Source organism: Ciconia boyciana, chromosome 15 (genome assembly GCF_034638445.1).
Source record: "Ciconia boyciana chromosome 15, ASM3463844v1, whole genome shotgun sequence".
NCBI classification, from domain to species: Eukaryota; Metazoa; Chordata; class Aves; order Ciconiiformes; family Ciconiidae; genus Ciconia; species Ciconia boyciana.
In genome coordinates, this window is record NC_132948.1 from 6,288,466 (window position 1) to 6,307,469 (window position 19,004).

Genomic DNA, 19,004 nt, shown 5'->3' on the forward strand with positions numbered 1-19,004 from the left:
AATATTTTAGAAAATTTATTCAAAACTGACATACAAAGGGTGATTTGGTCCCAAGAGAAGACAGACCAGAATCGGATCTTCCGTATTTCAAAATAAAGTTTTTCCCTAATACTGCATCACATTTGCCATCCCGCTTGTAAACAGCATTCATAAAAGTCTTTTAAGGAAGCCAACAACAAATGAAACTGTTACAAATACAGAAGTTTAAAAATACCCAGTAATTCGTTCTCTCTTACCCTCACCAAATAATTGCTATAGCAAGAATCTTGCTCCGTCCTCCTAGATACTTTATTCCTGCTCTACTCCACTCTTCTCCTCCCCCATCAAGTTAAGCGATTCAACCCTGTTCTCTCCTATCACAAGGGCAGAAATGAATTATGAAAAAATTAAAATAAATGTTTTCTACCAAAGAAAATTTCTTGGACACAGTTTTTTCCCATCTCATGGTCTTTGTCAATAGTCCACCACTATATTCTCATTTCAGATGGTAGAATAATGGGTCAGCGATGCCGTATTAGCATCAAACAATTAAGAGGAAATACACCTCTGAAAGTCAACCTTTGGTACCAACATAACAGGAAAAAAGTATGCTTAAAAGCCATCTGCAAAAATTTCTTCTTCTGCAAATTTTATACGCAATTTGTCATTTTTAAGAGGAAAAAAACCTGCATCTAGATTTCATGTATTTAGGCCTCCCACAGTTTTCTATATCCTCTGTTGCAATTTCAGTATTGCTGAGGTGGTTTCATCAAATTTTTGAATTTTTTATCCTTTCTTTTCACTTTATTTAGGATTCAGAGCTATCAGCTAAAACAGTTCCAGCCTTGAACTTTCACTATAATCCCGCAAGCTTAAAAACAGGTCATTATTTGGAGGCACCACATTTTCTACCCGCAGTGACTGCAGCCTTCTCCAAACTGCATTGCTTTACTTTATACTCAAGTGGTGTAGCATGTCAAAGGCTGTAGATTTTAAGCATGTTCAGCAGCTTAATAATACATGAGAAATTTTACACAGTACATGCAAGAGATTTATAGCAGACCCTGAAATGAGATTAGACATAATAGCAAGATAAAGCTGCACACGTTCTCCAACTTAATAAAAGTTCCAGAATGGTAAAGTTAGACACCAGTTTCCAGAGTAATACCTATTCAAATGTTGGAATGTTTTTAGTGAAGCTCTGAAATGTTTTAGCAAGAGACAGCAAATTTCACACAACCTTCAACAAGAGCAGCAAGATAGACAGGATTTAACAAATAGGGCTATCTTTTGAACAAAGCTTCTGCTGTCAGCCAAAAGAAAAGAAAGGATGACTGCAAAAAGAGAAGCTTGATTTTGAACTATTGACTATGGGTTATTCAACAGTAAAAAATATTATCACAAAGACTATCAATTAGCTGTGCAAAGGAAGAGTAGATTTTCTTATGCAAACAGCTGCGTTACTGTGTACTTGCTCCTTTATGTTAGCAAGATGTCAAAACCAGACTGGGATGCTAAGACTCTGAACAGAACCTATTACTTTGAAAGGAATTTCTTATGAAAAGCCTCAATTCAGATATCTCTGAGAAAGCTCAAGGACTTAAGAACAGAAGATAAGATTCTCTGCCTTGTTTAAGGGTTTTAAGCATAATGGAACTGTTGTGCATTGAGAAAAGGTACGAGCAGTAACTCATTGAAGATTCCTTTTCTGAACACCCTAAGCAGGGTACAAAAGTCTTTTGGCATACATCTGTATAAAATATGTGACATTATGTTAATGGCACATGTTCTGGCTTAAATTTTAAGTCTAGATTCCCTCAGGAAGAAGACAAGCATCTTTTTTACTTCACCACCAATGCCAGCAGTCTCAAAGTTTGGGACTTGGTTACAGGGAATAATCGGCTCCCTGTTATCTGATTTACTTACAATGTTTATCAGAATTAAAGGATGCCATTTATTTAGTCAAAAGTTACACTGTCTTCAACTGACTTTCCAACTCGATGCATACGGAGAATCACAGCACAAGGTAAAATGTCAATCAATTGGCTGAGAACCACTTTTCTCCAGACTTTGCATCATTTGGGGAGGGGAGCATCAAAAACCCACAAACACAATTTAGGAGCCAATGAACCAAAGATGACTAAAGTTAGTAGGTATCTTGCAAGTGAGTAGCTGGTTTTACTTTCTATAAAGCAGGAGACTTATGCTCAGCTGTAACATTCCTTCCCTACCACACTGCAGAATGTATAATTTCTACATTTGAGTTTACATCAAGTACAAACCAGCCACAGATGAAATAGCCACAGATGAAATAGTGTCAAAAGCTGTATTTCCATAGGGATTGCTTTTCTATCTGTGACTAGACTCAAAAGTATTTCTTCCTTTCCCTATCTTTTTGTAATTCAAATTAAACTAACTGACCAAGCACAGTATGTGCACCAAAGTCTTAATGGCTCAATAAGTGAAAGATGTGGCTTAAGCCACAGTTAGATTCAATATTTGGATTTTATACTTTACCAAGGACAATTAAGAGGATATTTCACCACTAAGCAAGATGGAAAGCTACTTCCTTCTTCCAAAGGCCTCTGGATTACCTTCTCAGTAAAAACAAGAATATTTAACAGACTGGAGTACAGAAATCTTGGTTTTTTTTCAGCTTTCTTAAGTTGTGTCTGGCCAATCCACGTTCTTATGATCGTTAGTAGGTAAAACAAAAACAAGTAATAAAACCTCAGATTCACACATCAAACCAGAAAGAAAGAGGGAATCAAAAAACAGCAACAAAAAACATCAGAAGCTCACCACTTCCAGTCTAAAATCTGGCATCTACAACTCCATTTCTTCTTCTGCACACCCAGAGATTCCCAAACTAGCATACGGATCTGGAGACATGACAGTCTGTTGTGATTCAGGGAATGTTTCAGTCTGTGGGTCAAAAGCAGCTCTTGGGGTTGACTGCTTAGCTTGACACTCTTCTGTACTCTGCTGCTTGAAGTTCTTAACAGAAACAGGCTTCAGTTTCTCTGTGAGAAATTCAGGAAGAGGTTTCCAAAGCACCAGCTCCATAGAAGGACGGCTCCTAGAAGGGATGGAGTCTCAGTTAAATTTAAGTTCTCCAATCACAACTATTAAATGCAGCAGACCAGTGAGTATCTTCATCCTTTGTGCTAGCCTGGAACTATATTCCAGGATCCATATACCTTTTTTCCCTCCCCCCTATTAAACTTCCTCTTCCTTAACTAGTTCCATTACTTCTAGTTCTAACCCTGTATTTTCTTTCTTTTCTTTTGCACCAAACTTGATGACCACTGTCGGTCACACTTCAGGACCTTCTTCTTTTGGAAACTCACATACATAAAAATCAAGATATAATGGTTTATTCAACAAATTTCACTCTGTACAAATCAGGAGTACAGAACAGACAGCTTCATGACCACTATAGTTACACTTACTTCTCTTTTACATTAGGATAGTTTTTCCTATTTTTGACCAGATGAATGGTCGGTTATACAACGTTGGCTGCATCATGCAGTAATTAAGGACATCTCCACAAACATGAGACTGGGTCTCTCTTTTCATTTGCATGTGTTAGCTACATAGCACCATGATTTCCTCCAGAACTTACATAGATTCTATTATTTTCTTTGTCAGGACTTCACCAAAATCCCTCTTCATCCCTTTTTTAAGGGTATCTGACAGGATAAGAGTGGGCAGATTGCTAACATTTCCATCAGCATGAACTTCCTCATCTTCATCAATTATCCTAGGAATGGAGGGGGAAGAGGGAGATTAACACTATTGAGCATACTGTTAACAGGCACATCCACTGCAGACTACCGTTATATCTACATGCACTGCATCGTACAGTGTAGATATCCAACCTAGGCTGGGTACCAGAAGCAGCGGGGCCATGTTAACGTGAGTCTCTCTTGGGCCAAGATACCCTAAGAATGACTGTTGCCATAGAAGCCACTTGAGTAGCTATGCCACTTCTGGTACCTGAGCTAGCTTTATTATCCCTGCATTGTCCAGCAGTGCGCAATGCAGACATACACTAAGAGAAAATAAACAGATTCACTTCAGGGGAAGGTGTATGATTCAGTCACATTACAAGAGTGAGTCTCAGTTATGCAGGAACTTCGCCTGCTCAATTCCCCACATCTTAACTTTGAGAATTACTGAAAAGCTACCAAATACAGTCCTTAACCTTTAAGGACATTGCACCAATTTCTCAGAGATTAAAATGGCACAAAAAGTTGAAGCATTTAGAACAAACTGGAGGTATCTCCTTTGGTTTTGGTAAACCTTTTAAAGAAAATTTAGCAGAGTAGCTAGGAAGGATGGGGAACAATCCTTTGAGAGGTCCAAAGCAGACTTTGTAATGCAGATACAGCCAGATAATAAAGACATATAGCACTACTCTGATTTACCCATGAAAAATAAAATAATCTAACAGTACCTTGCTTCCCTTCACGCATCATCTATGGAGTAATCATCTAAAAAAAAATCTTGTTTTATAATTTATGTAACTTTTGGCTTTTCCAACAACTGTCTGCAGTGGTCATTTTAGGTATTTTGAATACTAGCTCAACTGCAGTCAACTGACATATACACATGACATTCCCAGAAATCTCTCAAAGGCAAGAGTGCACAGTATATTTACTACATGATTGCAATAGACTGCCCATAGCCACCCCATTACCCCAGGATCAAGCCATTTGGTATTTAACAGCAAGATGAACCTCAGTCTTATTGCATATGTGCAGAGATCTCTCTGGTTCATGCTATTCTCTACACTGACAAATTCACATCTATCTTGAGCATTTAGAAGTACTAATCACAGAACAAGCTTCAATTGATTGAAAAAAGCTGAGCTCAAGTCTGACCAGATAACATCAGTTAAAATTTGAGCTCTGGAAACTCACAAAAGAGCATAAAACCCCATTATGATATACTGATGCTGCGTAATGATTGTGAAAAGGTGGTTATTTATTCAGCATCTCTTGCTGTAGCACCCTCAATTTCAGATCATGTATCAGCCCCAGGACTCATAGGACCACAGGTAGCCTAAAAAGAAATCACTTGAGCAGAAGGTTCATCTCAGACTTACAGTAGTGTTATCACATTGCTAAGTGCTAGATTTAACCCTTAATGCCCACCACAAAAGGGAAAGCTCAGCAAAGCGAGTCTACTCAATCCCTGCATTTACCTGTCCTCAATTTCCTGAAGCTTCCTGCGAGCAACCTCGCATTGCTGTTCCCCCATTGTCTGATCCATTTCTTCACAGGGAATTTCTAACATGGCAGGTTCAGGACCGCTGCCACCATACTGACTTGCTACCTCCCCAGCTGCCTGCTGACCTGCACAGAGAATCCATTCTTCAGTGTTGGGATTCAAAGGGCAATTTTTGGCTCCTGTCAGTCTCTTCTTCCTCACAGGACAACTAGGAAACAAAATAATTTTACAATTGTCAAAAGAGAAATGTGGCATTCTACAGGAAAAAATGTTATAGAAAGTCATGTGCATTGCAACAGGTCTGACGTACTATGGAAACACAACCTCCACAAAGAAGATAAATCCACATTGCTCTTAATAAAACGTGGGTACCTATTCAAGAAAATCAGTGCTACACAATTAATTAGGTAACTGAAATGGATCTGGGCTTATATGCAATTCAGGGGAAGAGTTCCAGATGGAAACAATGACAGAATTTCCCTTCCTGCGTATGTCATAGATGAGATGTGCTCAAATCGTTATAGAAAACAAAAAGCAAATTAAGATTTTTTCAGGCTATAAAAGACAAATTTAATTTACCCTTCCGCCTCTTCTTCTAGCTTATGCTTCTTTCCACAGCGAACAGAGATACTGCAAAAGAAAAACAAACGGTTATTTAGATTCTAATTATATCTTCCAATGACATTGAGATTTTCAAACAATATTTTCCTCCCTTTTAAAATTTCATTTGCGGCTCAGAGCAACAGTCGCAGTGTGTCACCAGCTGTGAAGGGAGTGGAAGTTTTGGACAATAAATGACCACTTTGTTCCAAAGAAAGTCAAAGAAGGCTGTAATTACTCAGTTCTCCGAGCAGAATTCCATGCTAATTTCTCCTCCTTTACATTATTTATTTTTTCCACAAGGGGCGAGACCAATTTTTGCTAAAATTCAAATGCTTCAAGAAGCAACACGTGATACAACTTCAGTCTCTTAATACATTGTCTCACAGTGACATACTCAAATTAAGTATGACCAAACAACGTTTTATGGAATAATTTAAGTTTTTTGTATGTCCGAGAAGGAGCTCACGTATGAGAAGGAGCAAGTTTTTTTAAAAAAAAAGTACATGAGCTTAAAAGCACGTCAAGATGTTGGTAAACTTAATCACGTTTCTTTCCTTTTAGAAGGCTCCTTCATCCCCCACCAACAAACTTCAAGGCCGTAAGAGGAGCGCAACACAATTCTAACATTGCACAAGCGAAACACTACTAGAAGAGAACAAATTATAATCCGGCTTGACGAGAAAACTTCTTTCACACGGCCAGCGCAGCTGAGAAATACGTTCCTTCCCTTGTTCCAGCGGTAACTGGTTTTGCACTTACTGGCCGTGACCCTGCTGCTGGTGCAGGCCTTGCGGGTGCGCTGCGCTTGTGAAGGAGCCCACCGGGGCGACCGTCAAGCCCTCGTTGTAACTTCCAAGGGCGGCCAGAGAGGCAACGTCGAAGCTGCTTTGCAGATACAGGCCGGAGGAACCGCCGCCATCGGCACCGTCGTTTCCGTGCCCTGCCATTATCATCATGGGTGGCTGGAGGCGGTCGTGGCCGACGGCCCCGGGCTGCGGCTCGTCCCGCGCGACTGCCAGCGGGCCGTGGCGGTCGGGGGCGGCGGCCGGAGCCTGGGGGAACTCCACGGCAGGACCCGCAGGGATGCCCCGACAGGATCTGCCCAGCGCTGCCATTTCCTGCTGCCGGGGAGAAAGAGGACATCAACGCCGCCCGTCCGCACCACCCAGCGGGCCGGCGCCCTCGGGGGGGCCCGGGGCCGGCTCCCGCCGTGCTACGGGAGGCCCCGGGACCGCGGCCCGAGGCCGCCCTCCCGCTGCTGGCGCCGGCCCGGCCCGGCCCGAGGCGCTCCCGCAGGAGACCCGCGCTGAGGAGCGCTGGCGAGCGCCGCGGCGGCGCAGGTGAGCCGGCCCAGCGGCACCGCCGGCCGCCCCGGGCACCTCCGGGGCCCGGCCCGCCCCGGCACAACAGCAGACGACAGCTGCCCGCCCCCCCCCGCCCGCGCCGCGGAGCGCTCACCGCCGGGCCGGGCCGGGCCCGGAGCTGGACGACACCGCCAGAGCCCCGGTCCTTTCCAGGCCTTTCGCCGCGCTCGGAGAAGGCGCGCGCGGGCACTATGGGAGCTGTAGTCCCGGGCGGCGCGGCCCGCGGGGCGCGGCGGGAGCTGTAGTCCCGAGCGGCGGGGCCCGCGGGGTGTGAAGCCGTGGTGGGGTAGCACATGGGGCAGCACGGACCCCCGGGGCGTGGCAGGGCAGGGCAGGGCACGGCTGTCCCCGCCGGGAGCGGGAGGCCCCTGCCCTCCCCGGCAGCGGCAAAGCCCCGGCTCCTGAGGGAGCGTCGAGACAGACCCGCTTTTGTCTGCGGCCTGGCGTAATCTCCGCGGACGGCAGCCAGCACCGCCGGGCTGGGGCGGGCCGCCCGCGGAGCAGCCAAATCCCAGTCAGATGAGGAGCTCAGGCCGCAGCTTTCCCCACTCTGCGGGCTGCAGCCGTGGGGAAGCAGCGATCGAGTGCTGCAGTCGCGGGCTGTATGACAGCTGTGTGACAGTCGGGAGGTATGCCACCAAAGCGCAAGGTAATCGCCCTGTCCTTTTCTTTAGTAGCTGAAGGCTACAGCTAGCGGGTGACTTAACGGGTGTGTTTTCTGCTCTGACTTAAATGAAGAAAGTGCATGTGCTGTGGTATTAAACATGGGAAAGCTCTCTGTAGCCACTGCAAGGCTTTATGAAAGTCGGTCATAAAAAAGTCGTGAACCGTTGAGAAGAATCCCAGTGGCTAGAGATGGAAGGCAAAAATCCGTGTTTTAGTACAATAATAATTTCATTTCTTTGGCACCTTTTATTCCTGTAGTGTAGTTTACTAAATTTTGCAAAGGAAATCAAATTCAGCCCCTACTAAGAATGGAGTACCAGCCCCTGCTGAGAGGGTCTAGCACGCACAGCAAGGTAAGCAGAACTGTCTTGGCCTCTGAAGATGGATCCTGCAGAGAGTTTGTAGCTTTAATGATGCACAAATGTGAAATTCTCTGATTGTTTCATGTTTACTTTTAAATAAAAATACATTAGATGATCAGGCTTGTAAAGTTTTGTGCTTTCTGTAGACACCTAGCTGTGTTATAAAATGGAAGCTGTAAAAGCACGTTTTCTGATTCTTATGTTTTACATTGAATATAAATTGCATTTTGTTTGTGGCATGTTTCTGAAATGAGGCAAAAGTGCTTATAAACTGTCAGGAGTTAAGTAGCTTACGGAACAGATAAGGCTGTCGTCCGTGCTCTAAGAAATCGGGGCCCAAACTCCAATGTGACACGTTAATGTAATGAGCAGACTGATTTGGGCAGGAAGAAGAACGGAGTTGTCGTAACAAAACGTAAGTTATGTGATGTATGTGAACGATTCTGGGGTTTTTTTGTTAGTTCGTTTGTTTTCTGTCTCTTCTAGATTCCAGGCTGTACCCATGAGACACAAAATACCTTAACTGTATTTGGTTAATAGAAAGGTCTGAGTGTGCTGTGCAGTGCCTATATTTACCACCGCTAGTTTTATTTTTTTGACTTTACTCGCTGCAGCCCTCATTTATTACTCTTAATTAATTGCTTTGGTTGTCATTCAGAGAAACACTTTTTATTCTCAGGAAACGTAAGGAAATAGTAATTGGATTTTACTTTAGTAAGGTGAATTTCAACTTTTTCTGAATTTCAGACCTGAATGAAGGAAATTTTGATTAATTCTCTTCAGGAAAGACACAGCTCTTTCAGAATACAGTATAGCATCTGGAATAACTCAGCATTTCTGGGAACTGGACCAAGAATGAGAATGATGATGAACTAGTCTACATACCTTACAATGAGACATTCAGGGAGTACAAGCTTATAAAAAAAAATTATGTACAGTCTTTATCTATGAAGGAAGAGGAGACTTGATCACAGAAGTGCCTTTAATATAGGAGACATTGTTGTGTCCAGCTGAAATTAGACAAAAAGATACTATGAGATGAAATTAGGACCTAATTTTTAATGAAAGCTTTGTTAAACATTTGAACTGGATGTTATTTTTAGTACTGTCATATTCAATAAAAAGTAGAGCCAAGAAGCATCACATCAGAAAGCCAAACACTGTATAAACCTCTAGAGATCTCTGACCGAGAGGCCTCATCCAAAGTATAATGTCTTATGACCAGTTAGACTCTCCTGAGATTAGAATGTATCATAATAGCAGTTTCTGTTGACCTTAAAACCTATCAGTCTGTGAATCTATTAATTTTAGTTCCTAAATATTGATTTAGGAATGTAACTAGGTGATCAATATTGAAACATTAAAAAATACATGCTAATAAACTTTAGATTGAATACTATTATCAGTGAACAATATGTTGGGATTTAAGATACTAAGGTTTAGCACCTGCTAAATTGCAGACATCCAGTAATCAACTTAGGGACTTGCTGAGGGAAATAAAATGTTGTTATTTCTCACATCTCGGATGAAATGTGAGTCATAGAAATTGGGAGTTCGTTAATTCTTATACTGAGTCATTATGCCTCTAACACCAAACAGAAACAGTCCTAACATTCTTTCATAAAAAATAGACGCCGTGAGCAGTGTGGTTCATGCAAGAAGCATTTACACAGTTCAGTAAATATGGCATCAGCAGTGCAATGGTTGTGTTGCCTACACTTAATCTGGGTACTTGTAATTGTTGCATCTCTGAAAGACGTTCGTGATCATGGCCAAAGATAGCGTGAAATGTTTCTCCTGCTGCAGGTGTTTGAGAGTTTATGTAGTTTTCTAAACAAATACTTTCACTGTTCAAAACTAAATACGCGATATATTTCACCGTGATTTTCTCCTAGATATTATATGCATGTGAGTTCAAGGCCCTATCTCTTTTCATGCCTGTTACTCTCTTCTGTTCTCTAGTTCCCCAGCTGGACCTTGTTTCTGGCTGTTTGTGCTGTTGGAATTGGAGGGACCTTTCAGTATGGGTATAATGTTTCCATTATCAATGCACCCACCCAGGTAAAATATCATCTCTGGTTCACAGGGTTGTTTTACAGTAATGGAGGTGTCCTCTCTAACTGGCCGAGAGGCCAAATGCACTTTTACTGTGATTGCAGCAGGAACCAAGGCAGGCTTCCTCTCATATGAAGGATTCTTGTTGATTTCCAGAATGGTTTAATGTGGACTTGTTTGTGAGTACCACCCATCAGAGGTATTCTGTGTCAGATATGCCACATAAATGCCTCTGTTAAAGTCTGTTTCAGAAGGATTAACTGAATGAATAAGTAACATCTTCAAGTTACACTTTTGACTAAAATAGCCCAGAACATTAAGAACAGAATAGAATAGAACAGAACATTTTCAGCCAGAAGGGACTGAAAATGATCATCTAGTCCAATTGCCTGACCACTTTAGGGCTGACCAAAAGTTAAAGCGTCTTATTAAGGGCATTGTCCCTTAGCAAGTCTCTCTAGGAAGCCTGTTCCAGTATTTGACCAGCCTCTCTGTAAAATGTCACCACCATTTCTCCTAATGTCAAGTTTAAACCTCCCCTGACGCAGCTTTGAGCCATTCCCACACATCCTATCACGGGGTAACAGGGAGGATGGGTAGAGTTGTCCATCACAGGGCAGCTTACTGAGAAAGATCTTCTTAGAGAGCCAAAAAGTTGCATCTGTACTGTCTGAGTGTCTTGTAGATATTTTCGCCTACTTGTTACTTTTGCATCCATTGCCATGGCCTTGAGGATTCTGCATATTTTGTGGATGACTCAAGAGGATCTGAGCAAACAGTCTTGTGAAAGTGATGGGTATCATTTTCTGCTGTGAGCTGATTTATTTTCTTGTGAAACTGTGAAGACTGAATTTGCTGCAACATTGTATGCTTTTTGCAAAGGTTAAAATGAGCTATTTGTGAAAGAACATGTAATATGCTGGAAACAGAGGGAGAGTCCAGGAAGTTTGTTCTGTTAAGTCTTTGCTGGCTAAGAACAGGAGCCTCTGATATGTGTCAGTTCGAGTTTCTAAAGACAAATTTTAGGAAACCAAGCATGTGGAATAACAGTTTAAAGTTCTGACACATGAATACTGTAAAAAAGGCGGAAGAATATTAGAGTTGCAGAAAGGGATTTTACTATGAATTGTTGGATTACACTAAGGCAGGAAGATTTAAACCAAGTGTCAGAATGAGTCTCCTGACAGTAAAATTTGTTAGGTCATGTGAGGCCTCTGGGCTCTGAGGTGTTTCTAAAGAACAGTAGGACCTACCCATCCACCCTGTCCCCCCTTCATTCAGAAGGACCTCAAAGCTCCTTTCTAGCAGTATATGGAAAGGTTATGTTTCTCCTCTAGTGGAATACAGCCCCTCCTGAGGTAGGGTACGAAAGCAAAGCTGCTCAGCAGTCTTTGAGGTGTAGGGAGGCCAAGGAAGATTCTGCTCATCATTGGTGTTTTTAATATAATACAACTAAGGTGATATCTTTTGTTAGCTTGAACTGGTTTTCAGGATTGAGGTGCAAGTTATTTATAGTGCTATGCTGTAGGGCTACACATAATGCTACACGTTCATCATTCCTTTCTACTGCAGCATATACACAGGTTCTTAAATGAAACCTGGACTAGTCGTTATCACAAGGAACTAAATCCAGATTTGCTGACTTTTCTTTGGTCTGTCATTGCTTCTGTATTTTCACTTGGAGGCCTGTGTGGAGCCCTCATTGGAGGCAGCATGGCGATTCGGCTAGGCAGGTGAGTTATAGCAGCAGGCATATAGTAGCATGTTTTCCTTTCCTACTTTCTCACTGGAATATAAAGTAAATAAATGGAGAAAGAGTGGGAGAAAATGTACCTTAGGTGACTATAAATGTTTTTCATTTCAAAGCAGAATTTTCTAGTAGAATTTTACAGTTTGTTCCTATGTGACTTTAAAAGATGAGCCCTGAATTACAGCCTTCCAGTCTAGTCTTTCCATGATATTTATTGAAATCCAAGTAGGAGTATGCACATACTGTATGGTAGGAAACACAGGTCCCCCATACACTTTTGCAGCCTTCATGCCAGTAAGGACATGCTGCGTAATCTGTAACGTTTTGTGTGCATTCTGTATAGCTATAGCATAAATGAACAAAACCCCGCTCCTACCTTGTCAGGCATTTCTGTCATATTTATGCATTATCCTTATGTTTAGCTATTTATTTATTTTTAATTTTATATTACTATTACTATTTATTTTATATTACTGTATTTTATATTACTATTACTATTTTATTTTACTCATACTTACTTTTTTTTTAAATATGAGTAAATAGTTGTATCAGAGATCTGGATTTCCAGTGAATAGCACATTTCTTCAGTATAAAGCCCATTTTTTCCCTATTACCAGAAAGGATAACTTTTTAAAAAACATGTTATTGCAGATTTCCTTTATGTTTTGGTGTTTTTTTTTCCTTCTTTAGAAAAGGAGCTCTTTTGATGAATAATATTATAGCAATACTGGCCTCCATTTTAATGGGGATCAGTTTTCCTACAGGATTGTTTGAGTTACTGATTGCTGGAAGGTTTTTGATTGGCATAAATTCAGGTAAATGATTTCCTATTCCTACTTTCAATAAAGTATGGTGAATGATAAATGATTGTTACTGCTGATTCTTTAGGTATTATGGGTTTGTATGCTGCTTTGTAGGTATGATGACAAAAATGTTCTGTAGTCTAACTTGGAATCTGAAGGCAGCTAAATTAATAGAGAAATTAACTAAGTCTGATTTCCTATGTGTTTTGGTTCAGTAACTCTTGTCAAAGCAAAATCTATTAATAGGAAAATGTTTTTCCATTTACTTGCAGGTATTGGGATCTGTGTGCAGCCTCTGTATATTGGGGAGGTTGCCCCAAAACATCTTAGAGGTGGCATGGCCATGGGGACTTCCATCTTTCTGACCGGAGGGATTCTGACAGGACAAATAATTGGTTTGAGGTTAGAAATGCATTTTTTTTCCTGCCTTGTGTTACTTGCATGTAAAGAATTCCAACTCCCTGCAGCTCCCAGCAAAACACTCATTGTGGCCATTGTAGCATTAGTGAATCAACTTTACACAGAAGGTCTACCTGTAAGAAGAAAACCCTGCTTTTATCACCTTATTCCTACAACTGCAAACCACTTGTACTATCTCCCCAGGGAAGTATTCTCAATTTAGATGGGTCAGCCAGAACAGCATCAGTAAAACAGGTACATTTATGCTGAGTTTGTATTTTCTGCCAGTTTCTTGCTAGAGGCAGTGGACGTTTGTAAGACAGGACTTGAGAGCAAAGGAGTCATAATTTCTGTATTGTAGCACTACTGCTGGTTTTGTCTCTTGTGAGGTCAGATGAAGTTGCAAGGGACTTTATCCAGTTGGATCTTTAAAAGTTTCAAGAACAGAGACTGCACAACAACCTCAAGATGAAAAGCTTCTTTCATGAAGTCTGCTAGAAGCTTTCCACTGCCCTAAAAGCAACTTCTAGTACCCTGAGTAACAGCACATTATCTGTTTTTTCTCTGTCCCTCTACCAAAAGCACTTAGACTTTTCCTTTTTCCTTATTACTAGCTTCTGAATTAACTGATTTTGCTAGATACTTTAGGTGTGAAGTGCTACAAAATAAAGTAGGACATAAACTTCAGACTGCATAATCTAGGGTCAGTATTTAAAATGCAATACACTATTTTAACAAGTTTACATTGCCCACAACACATCATCCTGCTGATTCTAACTATCGCAATTTTAATGATTCCTTTGTATGTAATACACCTTCTCATTAGATCAGCTTTGAATGGGAGGTGGGGTCAGATGACTTTCTGAGTTCCTTTCTATCCTAAATTATTGTATGATTCCCAAAAGCAGATGGAAATGCTGCTGCTGACCTTAAGGTGAAGTCCGTATGCTATTACTTTCCCACATTGCTAGAAAACAGTGCTTTGGCAAACCTGAAAATAATGGTTAGGACCAACACAGCAATAAGCATTAGTAAAGTAGTGTTGCTCATCTCTTCCAGAGTGAAACTTGATTTCAGAGTGGCTGGAAAATATTTTCCCAACCTCATTCTGATGAGGTTCACAAGACGTAGGTAACTGGTTACAAGGGAACTTTTCTCGAAGGACAAACATCTTGCTCCCCAAAGTCTTCTGAATAGTCACCAATAGCTAATTACTTGGGTTTTTTTCCTTCTTTTTCCACACCTCTCCCAGAGAATTACTAGGTGGAGAATCGTATTGGCCTCTGTTGCTATCCAGCAGCTGTTTGCCAGCATTTGCCCAACTTTTATTCCTGCCATGGTTTCCTGAAAGTCCCAGATATCTTCTTATTGACAGAGGTGATGAGCTGAGCTGTGCCAAAGGTAACTTACAGCGTTTGTACTTTCTCTGTGTCTTCAGAAGGGTACAATGAGTGTATTGGGTTCCAGATTCTCCTTTTCTCTTTATCAACACAGCACAGTTATATTGCCTAGTGCTTTTTGGCCCACTTGTTTCCTCCAGTGGGCTTACATGGAAAAAGGGATTGTGGAACTCAGGAGTCTGTAGTGGATTGTGAACAAAACTTCATTATCTCATTTCAAATACATGTTCATGTTTTGTAACTGTCTAATGAAATCTCTAAAGGTTTAATAATTTTTCTCTTGGATGAAGTAACATACCTGAACTACTTAACCTCTCACTGCATTGTTCATTTCTCAGGTTATGTCACAGATAAGTATCAGTTACATCAGATACTTTCTTCCATTCTGTGATACTGTTCTACTTCTGTAAGAAATAATAAAAAATAATATAATAAAAAGGAGACAGCATAAGTAGCTGAAAAATTAGAGAGCTTTTTACTGAAAAAGAGTTGATGTTAAAAAAGTGATTCATTGGCTATTTGAGCAGAAAACTCCTTATCTTCCATTTTCTAAATATTTAGTTATCTTTTAAATACCTTTTTTCCCCCGTTATATCATGTGGGAGAACGATGACAACTTAAACTTTTCACTTTATTTTATCTTTGAGAGATCTATGATTGTTCTCCTTTTATTCAAACCCTACTCAAGAAATAACTGTAATGCGGTAGCGGTGCAGTACTGCATAAATGAGCAAGTGAAGCCCACGTGCTACAAGAAGAATTTGAAAGACAAAAATTCAGATTAGTTGTGATTTTCTTTATCATGAAATGACACAGGTCTCTTTATACTGCAAGAAGAAACTGAATATCAGAAGAAATTTTTTTTCATAATAGAATGCCAAAAGGAGACACTGAGGTAGCCATTTGTATCCTCACATACCATGGATAGTATTTTACTTCCCAGAGAGACCCGGTGGAATAATACTCCAAAGAGTAAAGTATCAGTCACTGTAAGTAAGCAGGTCTGATTAATTAATTCAGTTTGAAGATCTGCTAAATAAATATGAAAAGACCCTCTCTAAAATAATAGCTAAGTAATAAAATTGAGAAGACAGAAACTTAAAAGAGATCCTAATGTACAAATGTGGACAAGAAAATACTCAATCATATATTTTTCAGAAATGTGTTCAGTGTTTCTACTTCTGCCTGGTAGGATCATTCTGATGTAGTTCACAGTGACATAAAATGGCACTTGTGATCCCTGGATCTTCCATTTAAAATGCTAAATAAATGAGAGAAATGAACAAGGGAAGTTTACCTTGTTAGGATTTGATAGGGTTGTATTTAATTCAATTTTCATTGTATGCATAAATAAAGGAAAAACATTTCTTCTTTTGCTTTTCTTCTCTTAATTCTTTTGAAGTGCTGTTGATGAGCATATGAATTTTTACCTGTCTGTAAAAGGTATTCGTAGATAGAACAGTATATCTTGTGGAAGGATCTTCAACAAAGGAAGTGAAAGAGGGTTATTAATTCATGGAAGCCTTTAGGCCAAGGTAAAATTTGTTAGGAATTACAAAAGAAGCAGGGTTCACAGAGAGAGGTGAAATCTTGTATTATACTGGGTAATTAAAAAACAAACAGAGAAAAAAGTTATGTTTTTAGATAAAGCCATCTGTGCCTGCAGGCCTGTCTCCTTTCCCCCCCAAGTTTGTCAGCTGATCTAATAAAAATCTCTCTGCTTACGTTGCCCAAAAATATTTGTAGACCATCACAACTGCAAAAGCACAGTAACTACAAATGTCCTATAGAGTTAATTCTGTCTAATGTGGAAGCCATGGACAAGATGACCATAATGTCCCTTTCGGATTATGATATAGTTTGAGCTTCATTAAATGTAATTTTTTAAATGTAAGTGAAGCTTGCAATCTCCATATCATATTCAAGTCTTTCCCTCTCATTTTTTTTTAAATAACATAATCATGGATTGTTTTTTCCCAAGAATTGTGGTTGCTCCTGAACTGATACTGAAGAGTGGCTAGAGCTTCAAGCTGGTTACACTGTTAGTGGTAACAATAGCATTGGAAAGTTTGCTTTCAGGATCATCAAAAGTTCTACTGTTGCCCTTAAGTAGACAAATTGTCACTTACGATATATTTAATCTTGAAGATTTTAAAGGAACTGATGTGATGTACTCTTAGGTTTTAGGACCCTTAGTAAAGATTTTAGTCTTGCATCCAAATGATTTCTGATAATGCTTGCCTCAGAAGAATTACTTATCGTCTTTACTCCAGTTCACTAAATGTGTTCCACTGGCAAAATTAAAGACAGGGACATGACAAAAGACTTGATATCTGCCTAGAATTTAAGCAAAAGACTTCAAACTGGTTAGAATGTCCTTTAATGAAAAGACTATTTGGAGGTCTGTGGTTCAGATATAAACCACTTGAAAATATTTTGCTTGGTGAATATTTCAAAGTCAGATGTTCCTTTAAAAAAGGCAAAGTAATGCCACCGAAATCTCCAGATCCACCACAGGAAAAATGTTGGAAAACCAGCAAGCAGAAAACAAGTCTCAAAGCAAATGACTTTTTTCCCAGCTTCCTAAAGCAGAAAGTTTTCATATCCTACCAAAAGCCAGGTCATTATGGAAAGAGATGATTTTCCAGAAGTTGTGGTCAATAGGTAAACATAAGAAAATTTATTTTCTTCTTTTTTTAGCTTTGAAGCGATTTCATGGTTCTTCAGAGGAGTATCAAAGGGAGATGGAAGACATCCAGCGGGAATGTTTTGCCTTACATGGGGAGAAACCCAAGAAGCCCTGGCAATTATTCACGGATCGTGGTGTGAGATGGCAGCTCATTACTGTGATTGTGATGACTATGGGCCAACAGCTCAGTGGGATAAATGCTGTAAGATTTTCTACATACAAACAGCTTAAATAATTATTTAATTTCCATCTGTTTTTCAACCTTTTATTAACATGAAGGATCCACATAGAGAAGCTCAGAGAAACGGGATAAGTGGGAAATAATATCTTTGTATTATTTCTGTGTTTCTTTTTTTTTTTAATTTTCTTTTTTCATTTCTGTGTTTCTGGTATGTAAATTTCTTTAGAGAATGACTTAATACTTGTGTTTACATCTTCTGAAAAAGTAAAGAAAGGTGGATCAGCTTATCTCATTGTGCCTGGTTTAAGAATGTGAAGTACATTCAGTAAGTTGAATAATTATATTTACTTTTATGATAGTAGTATATTTACCTAGACATGAATTTAACAGATTCTTCTTGCTGTTTACATCAAATTAATAACTCACAATATAAAATACATTGAGCTGTATGTTTAGTATGAACTTGACTTTGTTTCCAGCTGATGATTTAACTACCGGGAATGCTCCTTTTTTTTTTTTTCTGTTGTAGATTTATTTCTATGCAACTTACATTTTTGAACAAGCTGGGATCTCAGCAGAAAAAATCCCGTATGTGACACTCGGCACTGGAGCTTGTGAATGCCTCACAGCCCTCACCTGTGTAAGTAACAATTTGTTCTAGCTCCTAGCATAGAGAGTAACGATTCTTCTTGAAGAAGAACATTGGTAAATATGAGATCAATGTAGTAACAGAAAATTATGTCTTGTCTGCAGGGTTTACTGATAGACTATGTGGGAAGAAGATATCTCATCATCGGGGGTTATCTCCTTATGACCCTTTGGAGCGTTGTTTTAACATTCTCTCTGACTTATCAGGTGTAAAGAAGCACTCGTTTATATTACATGATATGACTACAGTGAGTGAAAATCTGTGACACTCAAAAGAAGCTGGAAGATAAGAGCTGCATAGGCTTAAACAGCAGCATAAAAAATGACAGCAATTGAAAGATTTGATCAATTCTGCAGCCATATTTCCCTAAAATAAGAGAATGCTCTCAGCTAAGATTTTATCACGTATTTGTCTTAAAGCTGCAGCTGCGTTTAATGCTGACAAAACTAAGTGATGACAAAACAGCGTTTATTCTAGCTTTTAAAGTAATTTTAGGATTAAATACTATATAGTGATGATAGCAAGCATCAGGGTCCACTTCAGTCACTTAATTGTAAAGCAAACAGTCATACAAAAAATATTGTAAAGGTGCTGAAATTCAAAAGACACTTAAATCCATTAAGTGTAAATTCACAAAAACCATTGGAAACTCACTAGAGATATTCACAGTGCCTTAAATTTATCATGCAAAGACAACATCCTGCCTTGCTTTTTGATGTAGTATAAAGAGATGCACCGTAAATCGTTCTGCATACTGCATCAGCTCAAATAATGCAGCCCCACAAACCTCCTGAAATGATCGTTTAGAGGAAATCTGTCTCTACATTTGCAGAATGTACTATACTAAATATTTATCGTTACCTTTGGGT

At 39.8% G+C, this 19,004-nt stretch overlaps 2 protein-coding genes across 13 annotated transcripts in view; one reads left to right on the forward strand and one right to left on the reverse strand.

Annotated features, from left to right (window-relative positions):
* Window positions 1-7,476, reverse strand: CCDC117 (coiled-coil domain containing 117). Of its 3 annotated transcripts, none has more exons than XM_072880140.1 (6): window positions 7,276-7,476; window positions 6,577-6,935; window positions 5,794-5,844; window positions 5,189-5,422; window positions 3,605-3,742; window positions 1-3,058 (listed from the first exon to the last, which is right to left on the reverse strand). In XM_072880140.1, the coding sequence occupies exons 1-6, from the start codon at window positions 7,474-7,476 to the stop codon at window positions 2,806-2,808; spliced, it is 1,236 nt and encodes a 411-aa protein (XP_072736241.1). In that variant the 3' UTR covers window positions 1-2,805. The 3 variants fall into 3 exon arrangements, with proteins under 3 accessions (XP_072736241.1, XP_072736240.1, XP_072736242.1); XM_072880139.1 differs by having other exon boundaries at window positions 6,577-6,938; XM_072880141.1 differs by lacking the exon at window positions 3,605-3,742 and having other exon boundaries at window positions 6,577-6,938.
* Window positions 6,938-19,004, forward strand: part of LOC140659898 (solute carrier family 2, facilitated glucose transporter member 11-like) — a 15,316-nt gene continuing 3,249 nt past the window's right edge. The window contains exons 1-10 of one of the 10 annotated variants that reach the window (XM_072880129.1): window positions 6,938-7,157; window positions 8,106-8,200; window positions 10,172-10,270; window positions 11,837-11,997; window positions 12,705-12,829; window positions 13,090-13,219; window positions 14,469-14,617; window positions 17,317-17,507; window positions 18,016-18,126; window positions 18,240-18,341. In XM_072880129.1, the coding sequence (XP_072736230.1) occupies window positions 8,156-8,200; window positions 10,172-10,270; window positions 11,837-11,997; window positions 12,705-12,829; window positions 13,090-13,219; window positions 14,469-14,617; window positions 17,317-17,507; window positions 18,016-18,126; window positions 18,240-18,341 (1,113 nt within the window). In that variant the 5' untranslated portion in view covers window positions 6,938-7,157; window positions 8,106-8,155. The other 9 variants (XM_072880128.1, XM_072880130.1, XM_072880131.1 and 6 more) reach the window with 9 other exon arrangements.

What these genes read in the sequence shown, in the direction of transcription:
- CCDC117 (XM_072880139.1), bottom strand. Translation starts at nt 7,476, where the DNA reads ATGTGCTACCCCACCACGGCTTCACACCCCGCGGGCCCCGCCGCTCGG. An exon ending in GGGCCCGGCCCGGCCCGGCG is followed by an intron (nt 6,939 to 7,275) that starts GTGAGCGCTCCG and finishes TCTCCCCGGCAG; the next exon opens with CAGGAAATGGCAGCGCTGGG. An exon ending in CTAGAAGAAGAGGCGGAAGG is followed by an intron (nt 5,423 to 5,793) that starts GTAAATTAAATT and finishes TTTGTTTCCTAG; the next exon opens with TTGTCCTGTGAGGAAGAAGA.